The 21462-nt window shown below is 46.7% G+C and overlaps 1 protein-coding gene and 1 pseudogene across 1 annotated transcript in view; one reads left to right on the top strand and one right to left on the bottom strand.

Moving 5' to 3' along the window:
* DCC (DCC netrin 1 receptor) overlaps window positions 1-21462 on the bottom strand; it is a 634807-nt gene that overhangs the window by 539209 nt on the left and 74136 nt on the right. The window contains exon 3 of the mRNA XM_066618048.1: window positions 6450-6734. Within this exon, the coding sequence (XP_066474145.1) occupies window positions 6450-6734 (285 nt within the window). The remainder of the gene's footprint in view (window positions 1-6449; window positions 6735-21462) is intronic.
* Window positions 17198-17317, top strand: LOC136642733 (5S ribosomal RNA; annotated as a pseudogene).

Raw genomic sequence — 21462 nt, 5'->3', positions numbered from 1 at the left:
GAAGAGGATGCAATTGTTATGTACAGTATCTATGGCATTTCATCATCTGTGATCTTGTTTTTCATCTGCAGGGCTGTATGCATGAGTTGCTGTGGTTTAGAGGGACATGTTTCCAAGGGGAGTTTTTACGGCGGAGGTGAGACTTCAGTATCTTACACTTAAAAAATTATTTAGCAAGAACTTGATGAAAGTTCCAAAAGCTACAGCTCTTTTTCAGGAAACGTTGGGCATTAGCCTCTTACAACCAAGCCTAAGTATGTGGAATGGAATCAATTGCAGGCTTGCTTCCTGTTTGCCTGCTTACATTTCCCTCCCCTTCCTCAGAGCACCTCTGAAAGCCAGATGCAAGGGAGTGGCAGGAAGATGTAGGCATCTTGTTGTCATGTATGCTCCCTGGGGCATTTGGTGGGCCACTGTGAGATCCAGAAAGCTGGACTAGATAGGCCTTTGACCTGATCAAGCAGCATTCTTCTTATGTTCTTATGTTCCTCAGTTGCCTCCCCATTGCATACCTTTTAACTGTAAGCCTTGTGTCCATTGTAAAGCGCTATGAGCACTGACGTTGCCAGCTACCGTAGATGCTCATCTATAAGGCAAGAAATTTCTACCAATAAATCAAGCATAGATTGACACCTTGTCTTATATGTGGGTCACTTGGTGGGGTCAGGACTGTTCAGGCTGTTGCAGCAGTCAGGAGAAGTTTGGAGGAGCTTTAAAAGTGCCTGTGGAGCATCTGTGAAAGCATCTGAAGAACATTTTGAGTGGTTGTAGACAGCTTACAAACAGGCAGCTTTGTTTACATTTGTTGGAGCTCCATTGCACAGTCTTCTGAGCATGCTTCTTAACTCCAAATTGAGGAGTGCCTCTTAAAACAACAGTGAACAGTAAAAAAAAAAAAAAGTTGTCTGGCAGCAATGGAAGCAGGGTGTTGTGATGTGGTAAGCTGTTCGTGTTGCTTTATATTCTGCAGCACATGTTTTGGACTCTTATATTCTGCATATAATTCTGCATATATTCTGCATATATATATATATATATATATATATATATATATATATATATATATATATTCTGCAGCGGGTCATGGACTCTTCGCTCACAACAGGAGAGGAAACTGAGCGCTTTCCACATGCGCTGCCTCCGACGCATCCTTGGCATCACCTGGTAGGAAAAAGTTCCAAACAACACAGTCCTGGAATGTGCTGGAATCCCTAGCATGTATTCACTGCTGAAACAGAGACGCCTGCGTTGGCTCGGTCATGTCATGAGAATGGATGATGGCCGGATCCCAAAGGATCTCCTCTATGGAGAACTCGTGCAAGGAAAGTGCCCTACAGGTAGACCACAGCTGCGATACAAGGACATCTGCAAGAGGGATCTGAAGGCCTTAGGGATGGACCTCAACAAGTGGGAAACCCTGGCCTCTGAGCGGCCCGCTTGGAGGCAGGCTGTGCAGCATGGCCTTTCCCAGTTTGAAGAGACACTTTGCCAGCAGTCTGAGGCAAAGTGGCAAAGAAGGAAGGCCCATAGCCAGGGAGACAGACCAGGGACAGACTGCACTTGCTCCCGGTGTGGAAGGGATTGTCACTCCCGGATTGGCCTTTTCAGCCACACTAGACGCTGTGCCAGAACCACCTTTCAGAGCGCGATACCATAGTCTTTCGAGACTGAAGGTTGCCAATACTATGTTTTGGATGGCTTTTAAAACTGCAAATGCTTTTCTGCAGTTTCAAAACTGGATTTCTTTTTAGGAATTCAATGCACTGCTCAGTTCTGTTGCTGAGGGGGGAGGGGAATGACACGCACCTTATTAATGTCTTCCAAAACCATGGCATGGCTCAGATTCTTTCCCCCCTTTAATCAGTCTCCAGGGCAAGCTGCAGCTCCTCCTCACAAGCTCCATTCCCCAAGTTGTACCCCCGACTTATCCAAGGGTCATGGAACATTCCATGAGTTTAGGCTGAGAACCTGCTCTTGTCTCATCTCTTAGATTGACCTGTAGGTGAGTATCTATGATTGATTGATTGATTGATTGATTGATTGATTGATTGGAGTCCCTTGCAGTGCATCTTCCTGTTCTCTAACTAGAAGGTGTGCAGCCAAATCGTCAGTACGCACAAGGAATGGTGAAGGTAATGTGCCTCTATGCACTCTGACTACAGAGATGCATTGCCTCCACTGTCTCTACTTTGTCACTGGCCCTACCAGTGGCAAGGAAGCAGTGGCATAGCTAGAAGGGGCGCAAAACACTAAGTTTTGCAGGCACCTGAACACAGGCAGCTGCCTCCATTTTGCTCCCGCCACCTGGAATGGCTCTGAAGGGGCCGCTTGCAAGGCATGTTCAGGCGCCTGCAAAACTTGGCACTTTGCACCCTTTCCAGTTACTGCTTTGCACCCCCTCTAGTACCCCTTTTGCTCCCATTGCCAGGAATGGCTCCAAAGGGGAGAGGGAGGATCTGCTTGCAGCCATGCTGAGGCTCCCTGCAAAACTTAGCGCTTTGCACCCCTTCTAGCTATGCCACTGGCCTCCAGATTCTGGGAACTGAGAGATCAAGGGGCAAGCAAGAGGCCCTTCCCTCTTCCCTTTGGAGCTAGTCATACACCCCCTCTAGCTATACCACTACGAGGAAGGTTTGGGATGATTTTTTTGTTCGCTTTCCTGAACCACCTTTTCGTGGCTGAGGAGTACACAACCGCAAGTTCATCTTCCAAGAGAATGTTATTAACATTACTAATAAAATCTATGGTATGTTTAGTGTGCAACGAACCTTACAGTTTCTGTTCCATTCATCTTCATAACAAGGCTGTCAGATCACAGGCGACGGCAGGCATGTCTACACATAGTGACCTCCTGCTCTCACACAGCTCAATGCATTATGGCAAAAGCAGAGCATGGCAAGTGGCCAAAGAAGGTCATAGAAGCAGCAAGTATTCCAAAAGCCTGGCAATGAATCCTGCCCATGGCATTTGAGGCATACGCACTCTCACACTACCGCTGTGAATTGATAGAGATGAAAGGATGCAAGAGAAGCATCAGGGTCAGTGTTACCCATGGGGTGGGGTGATGTTTTGCTGCCTGAGAGGAAGCTCCCATTGGCACTGCGCAGTTCCCGCAGCTTCTGCCCTTCCTAGTGGGAATAACATAAACTGATACAATTGAGTGATCACTGGTGTTCCCAGCAGAGGGGAGAGTGACGACTTTAGAAAACCGCAGTCGGTTTGATTGGTTGACCGTTTTTGAGACAGGACATGCTTTTGGTTTCCCAACAGCCACTCTCCCCGATTTGCTTTTGTAACAACCAAACTACACAGGACATTCAATTAAAGTATCATTAGCCCTGATGATTGTTGTTATTCTTTCATCAATTGGGGGTCCCGTGGTCCATGGCAGGGAATACTGAAGCTTTAACCCTGCCCCTGCTGTAGTCAGTCTCCATGGAGAATCTCAATCCAGCGGCTGCATACCCTGAGAAAAAGCTCAGATTGGCACTGAAGCCCCCATTCTGCTCAAAGGCGCCTTTGACCTGACTGTTATTGACAATTTTTTTTTCACATTTTTATACTACCCTTCCACCATAAACCTCAGGACGATGTACATAGTTCCTCCCTTTCTTTTGTCTTCACAACAACCCTGTGAGGAAGGTGAGGCTGGCCCCAGGTCACCCAGGAAGCTTCATGGCTGAACTGAGTGGGAATTTGGACCTGGATTTCCAGGTCTAAGTCCAACTCTCAAACCACTATACCACGTCCATTAGGGCTCATTGAGCTCTCACTGTCCAAACTGTTGGACCACAGTCTGGTCCAAAGGATCGCAATGACATGATGCCTGCACTGCTTTGTCAGGCCATGTAGCATACATTAGGAGATGGCATTGACTGGGCACATAACCTTGTAATCTGGGAGAAGAAAGTTGTTTTCAAGGACGAAAGGGACTCATCTCAAAATGCATTCGCATTTTGCAAGCTGGGCACGTGTGCATCCTGCATTCCTCGCTAGATATTATGGAACGTGGATTGCATTGCTAAGACTGATGAGTACTTCATTATCTGTGAATCCCATTCAGATCCTCTGCAATACTCTTATTGTGTAGAGCTGCCAGGTTGCAATGTGCAGTTTCCCACTGAATAAGTTGAGATAAGAAGGTGAAGCAGTTGTGTCTTTTTTCATCTTATCCTATGATGAATATCCCTGAATATCCCCCCTAGTTGAATTCCCCCTATGATGAATTTCCCCCTAGTTTTCCCTCTAGTTTTTGCCTACAGTATTTCTCACCTGTTTTGGACATTTCTCAGTCCAATCCTAACCAACTTTCCAGGGCTGATGCCGCTGGGCCAATAGGGCATGAACTGCATTCTGGGGCGGTGGTGGTGGGGCCATAATGGAGGCCTCCTCAATGTAAGGGAATGTTTGTTCCCTTACCTTGGGGATGCATTGCAGTTGCATCAGCGCTAGAAAGTTGATTAGGATTGGACTGTCTGTCACCCCAGAATCTTAAGCCGCAATCATGTCCTGGGCTTACAACTGATTTTATAGTCCTCTGTCGTAAGACCAGTTATGGCAGGGTAAACAGCATACTGCCATCAGGTGTTCCAGGACTTCTGGCTAAAATGCCCAGAGGCTCTACACACCCACCCAGGCCTCACTGGAACAGGTAAGGGATTTTAAGGGAATTCCCTGGACTGTGTGGTTCCTTGTTAACCTGGAAGGGAGAACTTCCCAAGGTGGTCTCCTTCTGTCTGAGTACTCTAGCTTTGGGCAACAGCAACAAAAACAACTTGCCCCTGTTCATTTCCAATCTACTCAAGAAAAAAAGGGTGAAGTAGGGAGTCAGGCAATGAGTGCTCGTCACTGATGGCTAAGCTGCACCCCTCCTGCCCTCCACCTTCTCTTACATATCCCCAATCCTGCCGCCTGCCTGTTGAAATCCTACACTAGAGCAAGTGAGAGAGTAGGAATGGCCTCAGGAATGGAGAAAGAATGGCACCGGTGCCTCTGTTCCTGCTGCATCTAGAGCTCAATCCTTTTTGTGTGTTGTGTTGGCAACCTTCAGTCTCGAAAGACTCTGGTATCGTGCTCTGAGTGGTGGTTCTGGCACAGCGTCTAGTGTGGCTGAAAAGGCCGATTCAGGAGTGACAATCCCTTCCACACTGGGAGCAAGTGCAGTCTGTCCCTGGTCTGTCTCCCTGACTGTGGGCCTTCCTTCTTTGCCTCGGTCTGTTGGGCAAGTGTCTCTTCAAACCGGGAGAGGCCATGCTGTACAGCCTGCCTCCAAGCGGGCTGCTCAGAGGCCAGGGTTTCCCACCTGTTGAGGTCCACTCCTAAGGCCTTCAGATCCCTCTTGCAGATGTCCTTGTATCGCATTGCTATGCATATTGTGCTGTATCTTGCCGGGGGGGGGGGGCGAAATCGGGAGGCTTGGGAGAGGTAAGGGAAAATATTTTCTGTTACCTCTGAGTAAGACTCCCAGTCACCAAGTCTGAAGAAAGGAGGCATATCGGGAGGCAAGGAAGGGGACAGAATACTGGTGTAGGTCATGCATACCAAAACATCCCCTCCCACCTCCATCATGCCCCTGCCACCCCCATTCTGCCCACCCCTGCCTCCACCACTACCTCACCTGGACCAGCGGGCACTGCAGGATCCAACCATTGCAGTGTGTGCTCCTTCAGCAGCCATTTTACAACAGCGGAAGTATCTTCTGCTGTTGTAAACCCCTCCATGTGACAGCCCAATCCGATACAGGATGAGGATGTTAGAAATGTAAAGTTATGGGGGAATCTCTGAATTGCAACCTAGCAATCCAGGGCAGTTCTTGAATTGGGATGGGGCAAGGAAGGCTTCCTCCTTACTTTTTGTCCAGCTGCTATTTTAGGGCCAAATCCTATCCAATTTTCCAGTGCTGGTGCTGCTGTGCCAATGGGGCATGTGCTGCATCCTGTGGTGGGGAGCCAGTCACAGAGGCCACCTCAAGGCAAGGGAACATTTGTTTCCTTACCTTGGGACTACACAGGTGCTGGAAAGTTGGATAGGATTGGGCCTTTAGGGCACAATCCTAACCAACTTTCCAGCACTGACCTAGCCACAATGCAGACTCGAGGTAATGTAACAAACACACCCTTACCTTGAGGAGGCACCTTTGACTGCTTCCCCACTGCAGGATGTAGTGCACGCCACATGGGTGCAGCTGTGTCAGTGCTGGGAAGTTGGTTAGGTTTGCACCCTTAGATGGTTACAGGGCTCAACTGAGAGAGCATGTCAAGAATGGGGCTTGCAGATGTAATTAAGGGCCTTCTACCTGTTTTCCCATAATATGAACACAGCATAGAATACTCTTTCCAACTTTTTTTCCTTCCCAACTCTAACACTTTTGTGATCAAACTGATGAACATAAAGGAAAACAACACATGACACCCAGGTACTAAACCCCATATAACTGTTAAGTTTCTTACCTGTCAAAACTCTGACTTCTGCTTCATTCCCAGTTCTTGAACTGGCAGGATTTTTTGCAAGGCATCTATAGATCCCACTGTCCCCAGCTTGAATTCTGCTGATTTGTAAAGATCCAGAAGGCAAGACCGCCACGCGGGTGTCACCAGGGCTCAAAAGCAGGTCCTCTTGGTTCCTCTGCCAGTGGACCATAGGCATAGGTTCTCCAACAACTTCACATTTTAACAAAACAGTGTCTCCCGTGAAAGCAGTGACAGAGTCCGTCTGGGACAGAAACCGCAGTGGGCCTGTAAAAACAGAGACAGAATGTTCATTGGGAGAACAAGTCTAATTGTGGAACTTCTCTGAATTGTTTTCATGCTAGCGTTGTTTTGCTTAGTCACCCCATAGGGCAAATGATGTTTGCTTACTTATTTATTTGGTGGGGAGACCCATGGCTCAGTGGTACAGCACATGCTTTGCATATAGAAGGTCCCAAGTTCAAGGTAGGGGGTGGAAACATTTTGTTTTATTCATTTTATTAAACATTATGTATTCCACCTGTTAGTATTTCTACTCCCAAGACAGCTTACAAATATTAAATACTCAAAACAATGTGTTGCAGATATACAACCAGAATCTATGTTCCTGTTTGCACCATTAAAAGTTCCCATAGTAGCAGACCACATTCTATGCTATATAGCAAAAGATCCATTAGGTACCTGCTCTTTCGTTTTCCCCCACCGTAAAGGGAAAAACCCGCTAGTTTTCACATTAAATTATTGGCACCAATTCAGGAATTTAATAGCTCTCCGCCCACAGCAATGCCAATATGAACTTGAAAAGCGGAACCATTAAACACTTCCCCTTTTAGCCTGTTTAAATAAAAAAATATTAAAGCAAAACACTCCATCAAGGGCCATGGAAAGCTTTTAAAAAGCCACCTCCAAATCAATATCTACAACAGGGCATCCCATAATGCAGCAGGAAAGGTAGGATAGAAAAGCAGAAGAGAGGAAATGCTATTTTTTTTCCTGTGAGAACATGATGTTAAATATACACAAGACTGTTGAGACAAACAGGTAAGTAGTCCTTAGTAAGCCACACATCAGTTCCAAGGATTACTCTTGCAGGATTTTCCCCTCCTCTCAATCCCCTAAAGTGCCATATGAACTATTGAGCTAAAAATGAGCTATTGCAAAAACTGAGGATTTGACCAACCAATTCAGTGCACAGTGCGCAAACGTGCCATAAGACGGGAGGGTGGGGGGGAGGCGGGGTGCCTATGCTTTTATCTATTATCAATAGACCATAGGCTGCCTGGCCCCCAATGGGTCTCTTTAGACCTATTTTGCTGGCATAAGACTCAAGGGACAGTTCAGGACAGGAAAAGGGAAATAGGATCTCTGCTCTGGAGGGGTGTCTTGGAGCCACAGTCGCAAGCAGGGGCTCTGGTCATTTGCACCAGTAGCCCTGAAGCACATAACAATTGTGCAACTTTCACATCACGGGCCCAAGGCTTATGAGGGCAGATTGCATGAACCACAACCATAAGCCCTGGACAGGATTAACCATTATATTTATTTCCAGCATCAACACTCTGCCCTGCTATTATAACAATCCAGGCAATTGACAGTAATCTAAGGCAGTAGTTCTCAAACTGGTGGTTCACGATCCACCAGGGGAACTGGAAATGGGCAATCGCACAAACCAAAAATGGGCTCCAATAGCAGATCAGAGCTCACTGAAGCTGTGTGGAGTGTTGCAGAGGGGGCTGTGACCCTCCAGGACCCTCCAGGAGGATTCAGGACACCTCTGGGTACTGTAAAATGCCCCTGAGTTCCCATGGCACCACAAGCGCTATGGTGCCATTGGGGTCAACCCCCCCACCCCTGCAACAACTTACAGTGGTCCCGACTCCCACAGAGGAGTCTGGGAACCACTGGTCTAAGAAATATTCAAACAAAATCAGTCTAAATACAACTCATAGAAAAGTGAGCAGCAGTTAATTGAGCAAAAATGAGGCCACTGTCTGGGTGCTGCAGCAGAAAAGGCCCTGATTCTCACAAACATCTGCCAGGCTCTTACATGGTTAGTTGGCAACCTTCAGTCTCAAAAGACTATGGTATAAGCCTACAGCACCCGGTATTCCCAAGCGGTCTCCCATCCAAGTACTAACCAGGCCGAAAGACACAATTCTTGAGATGTTAGGCAGACCCAGCACCTCTGAGAAATTCTCAAGATACTGAAAAAACATGACTTCAGTCAGCCACGCTAGCCAAATGAAACATCGGCCCAAATCCTAACCCACTTTCCAGCACTGGCATAGCTGTGCCAATAGGATGTGTGCTGCATCCTGCAGTTGGGGGGGCACTCACATAGGCCTCCTCAAAGTAAGGGAATGTTTGTTTCCTTACCTAGGAGCTGCATTGCCCTTATGTCGGTGCTGGAAAGTGGGTTAGGATTGTGCCCATTCAGCTTTAAAAATCACATATCTCCGCAGCAGCAGTGCAACCTGGGACACCCCAAGTGCTGCTTCAGGTCTACCACCTCTGCACAGTTAAAATGAAAGCAGCTGCTTAATGTAGCTTGATTAAAAGGACTGTGCAAATGAAGGAGCTCTTTCATTTGTGAGGTGCCTGTAAACAGATTCTTGCACTTCTGTGTTGGAAGAGACCGTGCAAAAAACTTGGTAAGGAGGTAGGTGATCCACTTTCCGCTCACTTTTAGTGTGCAGAAAGGAGATCAGTGTGGGTTCCTTCTGCTGCAGAATGGCAATGGCAGATTTGAGATGAAGAGCACCCTGAATCTGCTCCCCACCCCGCAGACTGCCACACATCACGTTCCTTAATGGACAGGCTACTCCTGTATCTCAGAATAATTTTTGAATAATCCAGAACACCTGCACTATGCCTCTTCTCTTCCTTCCAGTCCCTCCTCAAAATCCACCTTTTAGTGGATTCTCTGCTGCAACCCCCTAGTTGTCTTACCCTTCTGTAATTAAACCTAAGTCTGTGCAACAAAGCAGTCACATATTCTGCCTCTGTTGATTCCTTCCTCTTTGGAGAGCTGCCTGAATCAGATCATTGGTCCCTCTAGGTCAGTACTGTCAACACAGACTGCTAGTGATTCTCCAGGGTTTCAAGGTGGCAGTTTTCTCTGCCCTACCTGAAGATGCTACTGGGGACTGAAGCTGGGAACCTTCTGCATTCAGAGCCTGTGTTCCACCAGTAAGTCATGGCGCTGCCCTTCTGTCTGTCAAATACCATGTACTTTGGGGTACCCAGCACTATATAAAATCAGTGACAATAAGCAACCCCCACACCTAGAAGAAGATGTGCTGGAAAAAAAAAAAAAGCAAGGGGAGAGGGCCATTATTTTCATGCCCTGCTTATGAGTTTCCTGGATGCACCTGGGTGGTCACTGTTGGAACCCAAATGTTGAACATCTGGGCTAATTGTTGGCGTCCTTCAGTCTCGGAAGACTATGGTGTCACGCTCTGAATGGTGGTTCTGGAACAGAGTGTCCTCTCCAGTGCGTGAAGCCTGGGTAAAGTAGATATGGAGGATAGACTGTTTCCCATGCAGCAAATCCCCCCTCTCCACGTTGCTGAAATGGTCCAATGGAAAGGCAGAGGCCAATACGGTTGGTTCCAGCGACATTACAGGAGTTGCCAGAACGTGACTATGTTCAACCATGAACTGCTTCAGGGACACCGGCTCCGGATTTTGCCTCGAGGTTGACTCCTGAAGCCTTTTCCATAACGGGATGTAGCCACAAGGCAGTGGAGGTTTGGGATCAGAGTTTTCCTTCTCTCAGATGAGCTGCCTTCCCAGGCTGACGAGTTCCATCTACCTGGTGGCTGTTTAGTCGCCTCTTACAACAAGTACATCTGGGCTAACCCAGCAGGAATCTTCCTGTGTCACTCTTTTTGTGCTTCTGGAGCACAACACATAAGAGGGAAACTGCTTCCCCTGCCTTGTCTCCATAACTGGACCTTGAACTGATCTCTGTTGGGAAGATGTGTGAATTCCCCCTTTGTACATTAATCAGGAACTACGAAACAAGGACGCACAAGCCACCCATGTTTTCTTCCTCCTCCTCCACCTCTTTCATGTCACACGGAGAGCTTCTCAAAGCCTTCCTTTGCTACCCAATAGCGTAGCGGGGGTGGGGGCAAAATGGTAAGTACTGCTGATGCTGCAACGTGCTGTCTCACTCACTGTTGGAGCCACTCCACACACTGCAGCATCTGAAGTGCTTACTATTTTGCCCCTGCCCCGCTAACACTACAGTCGCTACCTTCACTACCAGTCGCTACCTTCACTTGGTGAATTGAGGCAACATTCAAAAAGAAAAAAATCTCCCACAACTCAACTTCCGCATCATGTCTTTGTCCTCTCTGGGATTGCCTCCTACCCAGGGTCTCAGAGAATGCTCTTTACACCTGCTTTTAAATTCTAATCTGGAAACAGCACACAAGCTCGATTTGCCCCGTGGCCCGCTTGGCAGCCTATCAAGATCCCCATCTTCCCCCTACAGAAGGCCTAATTATTAAGTAATTAAAGTTCATTTAATAAAAAGGCTTATCATTTGGGGGACAGACCTTGGGGTCTGGAACACGTGTATGATTGACTATTAAATATTCAGCAATTTCGTAACAGTACAATCCCCGGAGGAGAAATGCTTTCACATGCTTTGTTTATTTCAAATTAAAGTCTGCAAGGTTATTTAATAGAAAGGAAAGGCCGGTTTCCCCTCCCCGCCCCCTTCCTCTTTCAATTTGCACAACAGCTGAAGGGCAGAGAACCAAAGTAATGGAAAGGAGCTATTTGTTTCAGTGTGGTTCAGATAGTACCAAAAGGGAATGGAGAATGGAAACCTGCAAAGTCAAATGTTCCACAAATCTTTCTTGAATTCCACTGTCGTTTCCCACCAACACACCATTTTCTCTTTCATACAAGGCTGGAACTATGTTTGGGGGGATTGCCATCCTGGCAGCCCCCACATGGAGAGCCACAGAGCATAGGAATCAGGAGACTTGGGTTGCAATCCTATACTGTACACACTTTCCTAGAAGTAAGTCCCATTGAGTTCAGCGATACTTCTGAGTAGACATGCATAGGATTGTGCTGGAAGATGAAGGAGGTGGACAGGGATAGACAACTGAAGTGCCTAAGGCAGCCTCATGGTGGGAATAGAGGGAAGACATGTCCTTCATCAGCTGACCCAGGGAGGGAGGAGCAGGAGACTACATGCACTGGGACCGCAAGCACTTTCCCAGCTGGGATCACTGATATGCCCAGGCCAGCATCCACGCCAGGATCCTGATTCCCTCCTCAGAAGAAAGCTCTAAATACTTTGCAAACAGAGAGTACTAGATTCCTAGAACCTAGAATTCCTAGATTCTATCAGCCACCATTCCCTGCTCCTCAGAAAGTACTTCTTTTCTTCATCTTGCACTCCCCATTACCTGCAGTCCGGAAAGATCGCACTCCTCCAGCCTGCCAAGTTCAAAGACCAAAGGAGGCTTTTCAGACTCACTAGCAGGCATGGGAACTCGAGTCAGGTGACTTGGGTCTGAGTCATGAAAATCAGCGTTTTTTGCTGACTCGTTTACACTGGAGTTACGCACTTGGAAGGCAAAACAATCGAGTCTAGGACCCCTTGATTCCGCACTCATCCCCCCACACACAGACTTGAGTCTGTCTGTGACTGGGTGTGCTTGCTTGAAAAAGCTTGAAGGGTCATCAGTTCCAACCAGGCAAGCAGCAGGGAGGTTCCAGCCAGGAGGTAAGAAAGGGCTAATGTTTGCATTTGCATCTGAGCAGGAGGTGGGGAGGCATGATTGGGTTCTTTTGCCCATCTCTGAAAGAACTAATGATCATTGGACACAGGATCAAAAAGGGCATAGTGGAAATGGAAAAGGTGCAAAAGAGAGCGACTAAGATGATTGCTGGGCTGGGGCACCTTCCTTATCAGGAAAGGCTACAGCGTTTGGGCCTCTTCAGCCTAGAAAAGAGGTGCCTGAAGGATAAAGTGGAAGAATAAAGTGGATAGGGAGATGCTCTTTACACTCTTACATAACACCAGAACCAGGGGACATCCACTAAAATTGAGTGTTGGGAGGGTCAGGACAGACAAAAGAAAATATTTCTTTACTCAGCATGTGGTTGGTCTGTGGAACTCTTTGCCACAGGATGTGATGACGGCATCTGGCCTGGACGCCTTTAAAAAGGGATTGGACAAGTTTCTGGAGGAAAAATCCATTACGGGTTACAAGCCATGATGCGTATGTGCAACCTCCTGATTTTAGAAATGGGCTATGTCAGATGCAAGGGAGGGCACCAGGATGCAGGTCTCTTGTTATCTGGTGTGATCCCTGGGGCATTTGGTGGGCCACTGTGGGATGCAGGAAGCTGGACTAGATTGGCCTATGGCCTGATCCAGTGGGGCTGTTCTAATGTTCTTATGATGGGAGGTTGGCTATATTTTCTGATTGAGGTAGGGCAGGAGGAGGAGCCCATGGGGGTTGTTGCCTTAAGATTGGCTGCAGAAGCCCTTGGAGGGGGAGGAGTCAGGGAAGCCGGAGGGAGGGGGTTCATAGCAATCATGCTTGCCAAGAGCATGGTTCTGTTGTTACTTGGGAGGAAGCCTCATTGAATGACTGGCTACAATGGGACTACTTCTGAGTATAGCTACAAAGGATCAGGTCATCCTGGTAAGCCTTGCAGCTGCTGCGTATGACCCTCCTCCCTTTTGCTGCTTCTGTGCCCACTCTCACACAGTCCATACGACTTCCTCCCTCCCTGTTTACAGCTGGGATGGGGACATCAGGGGAGTGGTTAAGTGAACTCACACACACATATACATATACGGAGTCCAGCTGCAGCCCCCATTTTTTTCCACGGTGGGCTTTTTAAGGGGGGGGGCGACTTGACTCTAGTCCTTTAGAGTTGCAAAAGAGTGACTTGGCGACTTGGCAAGTGCCCCCTATTAGGACTAGTTTTCAAGTTGAGTCGCGGGGGGAGACTCATGCATCAACCTGAGTCGCGCTGGATTTGCCCATCTCTGCACACTAGACTGAAGAAAGTACAGTCTCTTAATTTCTAAGAATGTCTCCAGGAGTGCACCACAAACCTTGATGACAGGGGCATATAAACCACCTCCCATGACAGGGGTATATAAACCACCTCCTGTGACAGGGCTCTATAAATCATCAGTTGGTTTCAGACCACAGTTGGAGCAACGCTGTGGGCTTGGAGCTTGCTTAGGACCTGCCCATAAGTGGCAGAAGTAAGCAGAGGCTGAGGGATATCCTGGGATTCTCTCAGAGCAAGCCTGGACACAAGGAGAAGATAGAGTATGGGTGCTTGTAAACTCCCTGCCCTCATTTTGAAGCTGTGAACAATAAATTGGGGACAGCAAAGAGGGTCCTATCAAGGGTACACCAGCCCCACAGCGCATGCTACAAGCACATTCTGTGCTTCCGCATAAAATGGCAACCGTCTTCCCCATAACACTGGTCAGACTGTGTGCAAGACACATTCAGTGTAAACCCCCCCCCTCCCACTCTGTACAATGAAATTTATCTGGATGTGTACATCAAGAATGAGCTGTCAGCTTTTTAAACTAAAGGATGTACTGATGGACAGCTTCAGAATTTTCTATATGAAGGATGCTTTCTGATGTTTTTTTATGGTGCCTCTGTCACTCCAGTCTGCCATTCTGCCTTTTAGAGGAAGAAGCACACAAAATTACAGAGTGCATGTAGTGTGGCAGTACCGTTGATCATATATCTCACTTGGCACCATGTTATTCTTGGTCTGGGAAGATCTGTGGGTATATTTTTCTCCCAAGCGCATATGTGGTACATTCAGCGCCTGGGTCAAATTCATAACTTACTCTCTGCTTGACTGAGCTCCCATCTTGAAATTTTCAAAGAAGTATTCCTCGTTGCATCTTGTCCTAAATATATCATTGCTGTGCACCATTAAACAATTGATGTGTCCCACTGAGAATGCAGCAGAAAATTAGTACTTTGCTTCGGGGAATGGACCCCACATTCAGTGCTGGATCCCATCTCAGAGCTAATAAATGCAAACGCCAAATAGACTGGCAAGTTTGAGTCCTGGAGGAGTATGATACAGAAACAGCAGAAAGCAACCCAGGCTTTTAGCGTAGAGTGAAATCAATATAATTTGAAGCTAGGGTTAATTTATAGCAACCATTGCCTAAATTGTTCCCTTTCTGTTGTCACAAATTTCATCTTTTGAAAAACTATAAGCAGGAAACCGCCGCAGAAGTAATAATGTTGATGCGAAGTTTCCAGTAAATCTGTGTAATTCAGATTTTTGATTCAGAAGAACTTACAGGGAGAAAATTGATGCTAATTATAAACATCAAGAAATGTTTGTATAATGGGAAAGCCAGAGAAGTTACCTCACACCACAAGTAGAAAAGATTGATCTGAGTTTAGTTTTCAAAGGCTTGTTCGTATGATTCAGCTCATGTGCGAGTTACTCAACATGTGGCAATGAAATATACTTAGGCGCTGGTATCATGAAAAGATGTCTATCGTTAAAGGAAAAGGAAAAGACCAGTTCAGCAGGAGTAGATGAAGAGGAGTTCAAAACACATCTTCCTGAAATTAAACACACATATTTTGACCAGGGGAGGTGTGACCCAGAGCTCCAGCTCTGGGTGCTATGGCGTATCTTGAGTGTGCCGTTTTTTTGTTACAACCCCCACCAAACCCTTACTGTTCTCCTCACACACAGTGTGTGCCTTCTGGGTTTGACAACAGCATGCAAGGAGCAAAGGAAGGAAGGGAACCATGGCTTGCACTGGAGAAGGGTTAGAGAGGGGTGACAGTGGCAGGGCGAAAGATACCCAGAATCCTTTCCCCCTCAGGTCCCTCATAATCCACCACTGAAGCAAATTGCTGCAACACTGATGCAACCTGCATCCATTGACATCATGGAAGGGCCGGCCCTGATTTTGACATTCCAAGATAGAGCTACCACTAAATATTGCGTAAATGCAAAGTCATAGGAACTGGGCTGGGGCACCTTCCTTATGAGGAAAGGCTACGGCGTTTGGGCCTCTTCAGCCTAGAAAAGAGGCACCTGAGGGGGGACATGATTGAGACATACAAAACTATGCACAGGAAGGATAGAGTGAAGTGATGTTATTTACTCTCTCACACAATACCAGAACCAGGGGACATCCACTAGAATTGAATGTTGGGATAGTTAGGACAGACAAAAGAAAATATTTCTTTACTCAGTGTGTAGTTGGTCTGTGGAACTCCTTGCCAAAGGATATGGTGCTGGCATCTGGCCTAGATACCTTTAAAAGGGGATTGGACCAATTTCTGTAGGAAAAATCCATCACAGGTTATAAGCCGTGATGTGCATGGGCAACCTCCTGATTTTAGAAATGGGCTATGTCAGAATGCCAGATGCAAGGGAGGGCACAAGGATGCATGTCTCTTGTTATCAGGTGTGCTCCCTGGGGCATTTGGTGGGCCACTGTGAGATGCAGGAAGCTGGACTAGAGATACAGGCCTATGGCCTGATCCAGTGGGGCTGTTCTAATGTTGTGCTGCCTCCTTCTAGCCTAAAAGATCTCATGAGGTGATTCAGTAGCTGGGCATTGCGTGAGCAGAGACAATCATCAGCAGGTTACATTATGTTGAATCAGGAGGGCTTTTCCATAGGGACAAGTGGGTTTAGTAAACAGGGAGGAACAGGAGGAGGCAGGGGGAAGCTGGGGGAAGCTGGGGGAAGGTGGTTCCTTGAACTACAGAAAAAGAGCCATGGCTTGTGTGTTCACACTGCCACCTTCATTTGAAGAACAGCATGGCTTTTGTTTACTGATGGGATTGGCAGAGACATCAGGGTAGTGTTTAAAGAGAACTCTGAAACACACACACACCTGCCGAAGTCCAGACTTTTCCTTGAGGCCATGGCTGACTTCAAAAGACTCAATTCTTTTCTAACCACCAAAACGTTCTGGGTGACTTGTAAAGTCCACCTGTTGGGACCCCAAGTCACAGAAGCAGAGACTCGTGACTCAACTCGAGTCAAGTCACGCTGGTCTTGCCCATCCCTGCTAGAGTGTCCTGAAGCAGAGAGAAACAGCAGCACTGATTGACCTCTCTAAGGTAGGTAGACATGTGCTCAGGGGCTGGCTTACCTACCTCCAGGTGCTGGCACTGTGGCTCTTATTACTGCCCTTGAGCAGGGAGCTCTAGAATGAAGATGCCATGAAGTGACTTAAAAGTACTTCCTGAGCAATTTTCCCTTCCTAGGTATGGAGAAATGACATCTCCAATCCTGCTCGAGGGCAGAAAGGAGAGCTGCAGCATCAGTGACAAGGGAGCCATGAGAGGCAAGTAAAAATATGTTTTACTTACCTCCAGGTGGGCCACCTATTCATCAATGGATCACCCAGGACGCACACCTGCTATTTTTCTGGCATACATCTGAGAAGAGGTAGGGCTTGGGTCATGCTGGAAATATGGGACTAGGATCCTGGAACACACTGCTAAGATCTACTCCCTCCATGCCCCAATCCACCCCTACCTCCCCCCTCTCCAGTCTGAACCTCCAGGAACTGTCCATGACCCACCACTGCTGCCACCTTACCTGTTCTGGCATGGGCCAGGTCCACTGATGCAGGCAGTTGACTGAGCCAGTGGCTCTGACATACTCAGCAGCAAGACTCCATTTATGGTGCCACTAAAAACTTTGACTGCAGATTTTGAGCTGGCAGCAACTGTTACCCTGCACATGCCCAATCTCGTCTGATCTCAGAAGCTAAGCAGGGTCAGGCCTGGTTAGTACTTGGATGGGAGACCGCCTGGGAATACCAGGTGCTATAGGCTTATACCATAGGCTTTCGAGACTGAAGGTTGCCAACCAACCAGATTTTGAGCTCCACTGTCGTAAAGACCCCATAGGATTGGGCCTTACAGATTTCCCTTGGTGCTGCTGAGGGACCTCTGTAAAGTACAGCTTAACAAACCTCTGCAGACTCAGGAAAGTGTCCGTGACTGTCAGCGGCCTCACTAGGGTTTGTGTCACCTGGTGAGGGAGGCCAGCATGTCACCCCTTTGATGGACCTCCTCCTATACGTTGGACAGGGCAATCCCATGGCAGTGGGTATGGTGATGCACCATCACCCTGCCCCCTGCTGGTTTTTTGATAGAATAGAGATATTTCAATAAGGTTTGTTTCATTGCATTCTGCATGAAATTAGTCATTGATTGATATGTAACATTATGATATTTTTCCAAAATCCCAAGATTTCAAAAATTACGGCGAGTAGTAGAGTCATCTCCCCCCCCCCGAGCACGTCCCCCGGTGCGACCTGCACCTCCCTATCGATGCCACCAATGACTGTTGAGTGCTTCCTGTATTTTAAGAAAGACAAGTCTTAACTGTATAGGACAGGGGTGCCCAAACCCTGGCCCTGGGGCCACTTGCGGCCCTCAAGGACTCCCAATGGCCCGTTGGGAGCTCCTAGTCTCCAATGAGCTCTGGCCCTCCAGAGACTTGCTGGAGCCTGTGCTGGCCCGACACAACTGCTCTCAGCGTGACGGCCAACCTCTTGTGCGAGCTGTGGGATGAGGGCTCCTCCACTGCTTGCTGTTTCACGTCTGTGATGCAGCAGTGGCAGCAAAGGAAAGGCCGGCCTTGCTTTGTGCAAGGCCTTTTATAGGCCATGAGCTATTGCAAGACCTTCATTCATTCATTTAAGTTCCATCTCTGATGAATTCATTTGTGTAAATTTATGGAAATTTGAAATGTAAATTAGCTCTCCCCCCCCCCCCGGCCCTTATCACAGTGTCAGAGAGATGATGTGGCCCTCCTGCCAAAATGTTTGGACAATGTAATGTATTGTGTGAGTTAAATCCACAATGAGCATTTCAGGAAAGAAATGTTTACTGTTTGATCCAAGTTGGTCGAATAGCTTTCAGCACAGCAACCTGCCATTCCTGTGAAGTTGAACAGAAAATTTGCAGTGACAAAATACCCGGAGGGGGTAAAGGGAAAAAAAGAACCACTACCTTTAAATGTTATGTTCCAGCAACAAGTCTGCGTACCATTTTGTCCCTGTTAATACAGAAATCAGAGAGTATAAATCTCTTTATCTTCCTGTCAGCACTTCTTGCCAGAGTGCTGGTGGCCGGCAGCCAGTAAAAAGGACTAGGATCGCAGCCAATGGGCAACAAAACCATTTCATCTGCTTTTCAAACAGGAAGTTAAGCTGAGAACAAAAGAGCAGGCCTTTCAACTGCAGAGGGATCCAAAAGGGCCACATATCCAAATCTTTTATATGAAACAAGCATAAAAATTGCGCTTTTATCCTGTGCGTGTCATTCATCAGGAGCTGGACGGCAATGAAATAGCTTCAGTTAGTCTATTGCATTTACAAGAAAAGTTTGCATCCAACTACTTTAGTAGCAGCCAAACTCTGTTTCCCCATTGCTCAAAAGTGATTTCAGTAGAACTTCCTAGGACTAACAGACCGATTTTATATCCTGCTGCACCTCCAAATGAAGATGTAGTGCGAAGTGCAAGCTAACCTGTTGTTTCACACTATACTGCATTTTTCTCCAATTCTTCTCAAACTCTTCCTTTCACTCCTCTTTTTGTCAATTCTCTGGTGATTTTCAGTATGCATCTTTTGATTCTTAAAAACAAATTCTCTCTCTCTCTCTCTCTCTCTCTCTCTCTCTCTCGCTCACTCGCTCGCTCGCTCGCTCTTGCTCTCTCTCTGTACAAGGTAATAACTGTGGGCCTGATCCTATGTGCATTTCCTTGAAACTAAGCGCCTCTGATTGGTACAGGGCTTATTCCCAAGTAAGTGTGCAGGCTTCATTTCTTTATTGTCCACATCTTGGCAAAGCAATACTTGATCACTTCCAACTTCCTTATATATTGTGTCTTCATTGTATCTAAGCGCCTGCTGAAAGGGATGCATTGGTTATGCTCTTGTACAGTGTACTGAACGTACTAGAGACATATTAAATGGATAGCACTGCTGGATATGTGATGATTATGAAATGTCAAAATCTGGGACAAGAAGTTCCTAGGTAACAGCAGCTGTAGCTGGAAGCAACTTTGAAAGTAAGTTAATCTGCCCAGGTTTTCATTAAACTAGAGATGCCTGGTTTTCATTAAACCAGGGTACCAGCCCTGGTACCCATCCAGCACAGATTGTCACAGGCATACGTTACAGCAGATTTGCAACAGTGAGCACTGGTGCCAGCCATTGAATTGGGCCCTCAATGTCCTCAGTGTCCAAGCTGTAAAAATGTCTGGTTCAAATCTTACCTTTGCCAGGCACTCAACTGCTATGCTCAATTCCCACTTACAACATGGAAATAATTATACCGGCTTCCCTTCCGGAATGGTTGTAAGGATTATATATACAAAAACACATGTGAAGGGCTTTGATAATTCTAAAATGCTATACAAATGCTTGTAATAAAAACAGTGACAAGTCCATTGACTTAAGGGCCATTGGAGATTTCATTTGTAGTCCCCCTGACAAAAGAATCGTTACAGAATTGAGAAATGTCCAGATGATATAATAACCAGTCTGACAAAGCTTGGCTATTAATAATATTTCATTTAGAGGAAAAACTGAAAATGGTTCATTCCAAAGCCCAGTCTGTTAAAAATGCAGGATGCTGCAAGCATTCCCCCATATCTTTGTTATGCCTCACCACAAAGATCTCAAATAAATCAGATGCAGCTTTCAGCGCTTATAAGTCACATGAATATTTTACAGTGTGCTGTGTATGGCTTCACATTTGCTTTTTAATAGCTGAGGACAGGTAACATGAGACCACCTTGCCCTTTTGTCACTATTTTATAGTAAGTTCATTCTGTTTTCAACTTCCTTAAAAAAAGAAAAAAGAATGGTTGCACTGACACTACCATGTACTCACAATGTTACCGTATATAGAGGTGTGACAAAATGGACCTTGCTCCACAGGAACTGTGGGAATTTTTCTTTTCTCTATCCTTTCGGTCTGCACTGCAGGTTCTGGATCTAGTTTGTTTCCCAACACTACCCTTCAAGATTGAAAGATGACGCAGATGCAACAGCACAGGCTGTAGGCCATTGTCTTTCCCAAAGACAACACATAAATCATGGCGATCCCTCCATGGTCTCTCTTGTGTGAGAACCAGGCTACTTCTCTTGGACCTAAAGACAGACTACCATTGGGTTCCCCGGGAATGGAAAAGGACATCCAAGCCACAAGGACCAAGCTACATGTGAACCTACTTGAATTGGCCTGTACTGTAGTTGTTTCTGTAGTTGCTTTCTATACTTCAAGCACAACACCTGCATCTCGCGTTGTGAAATAAAATTTATTTTACTTTATCCTGTTATCACAATTTTTAAACACCATAGTCATAAAGCACCAACGACAAGATAAGAATATGGGGGATGAGGGAAGAAAGAAAGAGACTGATCCACAAAGGGGAAAATTAATTATTAAAAATCACAACAATAATCACAATGACAACGGCGACAATAACGAAAGGGGATAAAGCTCAATGATAAAGTGAATACCTTTCAGTTTCTGTTGAATCTGCTTAAAAGCTCTTTCAATTCTGTTGCCTGAGATTCTGGAGAATTGAGACCAGCCTGTAGGAGACTCCCCGCCCCCCCCAAGATGTGGCATCCACCCTTCCCAAATCACTGCTCCAAGATACATGAACATAGTTAGCAGCCATAGACTACGCAAGGCATGAGTCTGTTCAGCCCAGTATTGTCTAGCCAGACGGGTTGCTCCTTGTAAAGTGAAGTTACCAGGGTCTGAGCCTAGGCCCTCCTGCCTACTGAGCTATGGACCTCTCCTCCTGGTGCTGGTGGTCGGTGCAAGCCCCCTCTGCTGGCCTATGAGTGTCGTGAATGTGCCACATTCGCAACTACTTGTGAGCTGACTAGGCCAGTGCAAGGATGTGCGCAGGCCTGCTGGTGCTAGATCCATTGACAGAGAGGGTAGGT

The sequence above is a fragment of the Tiliqua scincoides genome, chromosome 2 (genome assembly GCF_035046505.1).
Source record: "Tiliqua scincoides isolate rTilSci1 chromosome 2, rTilSci1.hap2, whole genome shotgun sequence".
Taxonomy (NCBI): Eukaryota; Metazoa; Chordata; class Lepidosauria; order Squamata; family Scincidae; genus Tiliqua; species Tiliqua scincoides.
The sequence above is the reverse complement of the archived record's forward strand: the minus strand, read 5'-3'. Positions and strand labels throughout refer to the sequence as shown.